This window comes from Sinocyclocheilus rhinocerous, unplaced genomic scaffold (genome assembly GCF_001515625.1).
Source record: "Sinocyclocheilus rhinocerous isolate Xijiao unplaced genomic scaffold, SAMN03320098_v1.1 scaffold2921, whole genome shotgun sequence".
NCBI lineage: Eukaryota > Metazoa > Chordata > Actinopteri > Cypriniformes > Cyprinidae > Sinocyclocheilus > Sinocyclocheilus rhinocerous.
In genome coordinates, this window is record NW_015655581.1 from 112,293 (window position 1) to 118,023 (window position 5,731).

At 35.3% G+C, this 5,731-nt stretch overlaps 1 protein-coding gene across 1 annotated transcript in view; it reads left to right on the plus strand.

Annotated features, from left to right (window-relative positions):
- The window catches only part of LOC107718683 (uncharacterized), a 19,057-nt gene that overhangs the window by 9,346 nt on the left and 3,980 nt on the right, over positions 1-5,731 (plus strand). Inside the window, exons 7-8 of the mRNA XM_016525874.1 lie at positions 3,278-3,670; positions 3,796-4,176. Coding sequence (XP_016381360.1) covers positions 3,278-3,670; positions 3,796-4,176 — 774 coding nt within the window. The remainder of the gene's footprint in view (positions 1-3,277; positions 3,671-3,795; positions 4,177-5,731) is intronic.

Consider the following 5,731-nt stretch of genomic DNA (forward strand, 5'->3'; position numbering starts at 1 on the left):
ATATATAAACGATGCCCAAGCTTACACATACCCCACATTATTTTTTACTGGCAATTTAATTTGTCAATTACATGACAATTTATGAAGTTAATATCATGTTTTGGTCCAAAATTACTATATAACATCAGTCATGTTTGAGATAACTTGTGTCTGTGGTTCCGTGTTGCTTCTTATCACAGAATGAGACAGAAAAAATATTATTATTATTATTATAAAATTCTATACTGTGATACAGGTTATGTCGGTTAGCATTGCATTATACATATACATCATTCTTATGAAAATACCCGAAATGGTTTAAAGAACAAAGATAAACACAGATATATCATTGCAATTGTGTGTTTCTTAATATTTCATCAGTAAAAATGTCTGCATGTTATTCAGCTGTAGGGATATCTGATGCATTTGTCCACATAAGGGATTTCCAGGAAAGTCATAAGTTTAATACTTCTATGAGTCTCACTTGTGAAACAGACATTGCATGAGAGTGTTTAATGCTCCATAATGCTCACATCGCCTCATTTTGGGTAAAAATAGAAAAATAAAACTGAAGTACTTTGTAACACAGTAACTTGAGTCATTTTTCAGCAAAATACTTATTTACTCTTACTTGAGTTATATTATTTTTCAGTACTTTTACTTGTACTCAAGTAAATTATTCCTTAAGTACACTGTAAAAAATGATCGTGTTTTTAACGGTAAAAGACTGTAAAAATGCCACAGTAAAAACCTGTTAAATGATTAACAGTAAGTTTCCTTACAATATACGGTGAATAACTGTAATAGATCTAACCTTTGTTTTCAAGAAAGTAGCCTCAGATTCGACACACAGAGACTGTGTCTGAAATCACACCCTACACCCTCATTCACTATTCCCTACATGAGTTTACTAATATAGTCCACCTGACAGAGAGAATGAAAACTAATGGGTGAATTCAGCCAATGATGAACAGCTGCTGTTAACAAACAGAATCACTGAAGAAAAGAGCAAGAAATGAAACTGACTTCAGCCACAGCCTTAGATGAAATTAACCTAAATAAAACAGCAGATTATGATTAAACAACTCCACAAACAGCATTACCAGCTTCACTCATTACTAACCAGTTTGACTTTATTTCTGTCATATATCTACAAAAAAAATTTGGTGTATATTGTATTGGAAATGTTTTGTTTGGCCTCACCATTTTGGCGATCAGTGGTTGCTTTAGTTGGGCTCTTGACCCTTGACTCTTTAATATTAGTGTTTCTTTGCTGTTGTAATTGTGTTTGTAAAACACATTTGTTATGACAAGAAAAGCTGAACGACATTGCAATGAAGTGGTTTTAATAACTTTTAATGATGGTGTAATGATTGTTTCATTTTTCATGACCTGATTCACTGATCTCAATTTGTGTCTAGTTATATGGGTAAATTAATATTTTGCTTATGGTACTAATATGACTCTACAAGATATGTTGACAAACTATTGTGAAGGAATTTAAAAACCTTTTATGCACAAAACCTTTAGAGCTACAGTAGCTTTTAGACACACACAGGCATCAAGAATCAGCACATGAATCTCAACAATGGTGACTATTAATAAAAAAAAATAATAATAAATTATGCCGCAATGCATGCTGGGTGCCAGTACAAAACGCCCAGCATGCATTGCAGAATGATTTTTTTTTTGTCACCAATGTTGAGATTCATAGGCTGAATGTTGATGTCTGTGTGTGTTTAAGTGCTGCCATCGTTTAAAACTTTTATTTGTGCATATCGTGCTTAGGACTGTTTCACAATGACAGCGGTAGTATCAGTGGTGCAACTCAAGAGTATTAGTTATATATCACACACTTAATAAGAGATTAAACATTAGGTGAGATCAGTGAATCAGACTAGCTCAGGATGGTCTTGACATCACAAACACCAGTTTCATCTGATCATAGATGCTTTTGGCTTTTCTTGCTATAAAAACTGCGTTAAACAAACACAGCTTATTTAAGCAACCAACGAAAAACTATTTTTAAAAAGTCAAGGTTCAAGAGCCCAACTAAAGCAAACACCTATCAACATTATGGTGACTTCAAATGAAAGTACAACACCTAAAATCTCAATAAGAGCTTTTGTACACATATGACAGAAATAAAGTCACACTGGTTAGTAATAAGAAGCTGGTGATGCTGTTTGTGGAGCTGTTTAATCCTCCTCTGCTGAGATCTTGATCAATTTAATGTGTTTTATTTTCAGTTGATTTCATCTTTGGCTTTGGCTGTAAGTTGTGTTTCTCTGCTCTTGTTTCTCTTTCCTTCAGTGATTCTGCTTGTTAACAGGTGTTCATCACTAATGCTCAATCCTCATTTAATTATCTCATTAACTTCATCACCGCTTCAGTGTCACTTCAACACTCTGTAGTGTGGACACATATAAGTGCTCTTTAAAACTGAGGATTTTGCTGTGGGATTAAAGGGGTTAAATGTGTGCGATGAAAAATTACGGTATTTCACCGTAAAATCAAGAAGAAAAAAAAACAGCAAAATACTGTAAAACCTAACAGTCAACTTCCTGTTGTGTTTTGTGGGTCACCATTGTGCTGGAGAGCAGAGCCTGTGTTTAAGTAAAGGACGGACAGAGAAACAGTGATGTTGTGCTGCTTGTTGTTTTATTTAAAGGCAGTAACTGTGTAGATACTGATGCAGTGTGAGTCTCTTCAATAATTTCAATTACAAATGAATGTGTGCTGCTGTTATCTGCAAGAGATTTGAGTTGAATTGATGCTTTTAATGACTTTGCATAAATTAGTAGATTTTTCTTCATGGATTTAAGCAAAATAGTTCTCATTACCAATATGCTCGCATTACTTAAATATAAATATTCATTTAAAAACAAATGCCAATTAGCCATATTAAGTGCAGTCGGTTTCTGCAGATAAAGTGAGTTAATTCAAAGGTTTGCATATTAACATCGTATCAGTTAATGAAATACAGTTTTTCACTGTAAATTTAAACAGTTCTATAAAACCTAAAATGTTGCTACCATATTTTTCACGGTAAAGTTCTGGCAACCACAGCTGCCGGTATTTTACCATAAATTTAACGAACTTTTTTTTACAGTGTAGCTTTTTCTTAAGTAAAGTTTTTCAGTACTCTTTCCACCACTGATGTATGTATGTATGTACAGTATATTGGCAATGACATTTAAATTTCATGTTTGTTAATGTGTTTGATTAGTTCAGATTTGCACTCGTGAATTTGCTCATTGAAATATAACTGGTCTGTTTTGGTCTCTCACTAACACAGATTATGACCCGTGCAATAACTACAACATACTAGACAACCACCGGAGAAGCACACTCAATTACTGGTATTGGAATGGCGATGCAAATGGACTTGATGACACTCGTGTAGAATGGGATGGCTGGTATCGGCTCTTCATTAATGGATCAAGTGCTCAGATGCCTGACTGGTGTGCATCATTTATGTCATGTGGAGGTTTTAGTGCTCTGTATCTTGGCGGCTCTCATCCTCAGCTAGAAGATGGAGTTGTTACCCGTGAAATTTACGGCTCTCACTATGATCAGTGCAGTCGCTACAGATCTGAACCAATCCAAGTTAAATCTTGTCCTGGAAATTATTATGTCTACAAATTTACCAGACCAACTCTTTCAATCCCAGCTCCTGTATATTGTGCAGGTATGTTCATTTATCTTTTTATTTGACATGTTTATCACAAATTGTATTGGTTTGTATTCATATTATTATCTTGAATAGATTTAATATGCAGTATGTAATGCTCTCTTTCTACATTTTAATAACAGTATTGTTAACCACTCCAAGTGTCGACCCCTGCTACAACTACACCAGTCTGGATGAGCCTTGGAGAGCCACTAATTACTCTAACATTGGCATGTGTGAAAATAATGTGGAGTGGAATGGCTGGTACAGGCTGTTCTACAATGGTCAAAATACTCAGATGCCAGAATCATGTGTTAATTATGGCATGTGTGGCACTTATCACCCACTATCACTCAACGGCCCTCGTCCACAGCTGGAAGATGGAGTGGTCACCCGTCAGGTCTGTTTATCAGTGGGTGGCTGCTGTGACTACAAATCCCACCCTATAAGAGTCAAAGCCTGTCCTGGAAATTACTATGTTTATGAGTTTGTTAAGCCAATGTTTTGCTCAGCTTACTGTGTAGGTGAGTATTTACTCATATGTAATTAAATTTACTTTTCTACGTTATGTTTAAAAATGTTTGATACTGATATAAAATGTTCTTAATACCAGAAGCTTCAAGCCAGTCCATCCCATCAGTGTCTACAACAACAGAGAGAATTCCACCCATAGAATCCATTACTCCACCAATCACAACCACTGGTAAAGTATTGTCTTGTATTCTTTTAAAATCTCAAGAATATCTTTTTACACATTTATTTTCATGACACATAGTCTCTTAAAATGTTTCAGTGTTTCTGTCCCATTACAAAAGAGTGTAGCAAAATCATAGTTAAAGTAGTAAAAATCAGTATGCAAGACAAATGAAAAGAAAAGGACAACAGGTGCCTAAACACTCATTCTTTATTTGACTGATTTTGTTGCTTCTCTAACTATGGAGATGTAAACATAGTTTAGAGAATTTATTTGCAGATAATGACAACTAGTCAAAATAAAACAGATGCAGTGTTTTCAGACCTCAAATAATGCAAACAAAACAAGTTCATATTCATTTTTAATCAAAACAATACTAATGTTTTAACTTAGGAAGTGTTCAGCGTTTCACTTAGGAAGAAATCAATATTTGGTGGAATAACCCTGATTTTCATTCACAGTCTTTCATATTACTAAGCAACCATTGAATGGAATAACACAAAATAGGTATCATTTTAATGAATGTAATTATTTTGATCAACTCTTAACAAGTGCTGAGTAGTCCCTCTAAAATGGTTTGTAACATGGACTGGATGCCATTGTTTTTAATGTAAAAGCATACACAATTGTCTTAGGTCGGCACAAAGAAAATCTTGCAGTACTTGCTATAAATGTCAGGGAAGTTTGGCCTTTCATGACACAAATGCAGCATGACACTTCAGACCTTTGACTGTTGCATGTGAGTATCTTGCTGCATTTGTCAGCAAGCAAAAGGAAAGTGCTTTTCTTCACTGTTGCATACTACTGAAAAACATTTCCAAATATCACATTTTCCTTTGGTTGGTTTTGTAGTTTTGTGTGATCCTATCTCCCTCTGGATTGCAGGTCTCTATCCCTAATCCCTCAGGTGAATTTTCAATTGTTTTACTTTACTACTGTAACATCCACATGAGTCGGCCACCAGAGAGCATCGTTATCTTGCTACTAATCACAGCCAGATTCAAACATGAGCCCCATTAAAGGGATAGTTCACCCAAAAATGAAAATTTGATGTTTATCTGCTTAACCCCAGGGTATCCAAGATGTAGGTGACTTTGTTTCTTCAGTAGAACACAAATTATGATTTTTAACTCCAACTGTTGCAGTCTATCAGTCGTATAATGCATGGCAATGGTAGCAAAATCTATGAGAGTAAAAAAAACATGCACAGACAAATCCAAATTAAACCCTGCGGCTTGTGACGACACATTGATGTCCTTTGTGCGAGAAACCGAACAGTATTTATATCATTGTTTACCTCTAATACAACACTATGTCCAACTGTCTTTGTGCGCGCGCACGGCTTCCGGTGCGTGAGGTGTGTACACGCTCTGGCGTAGTTTACG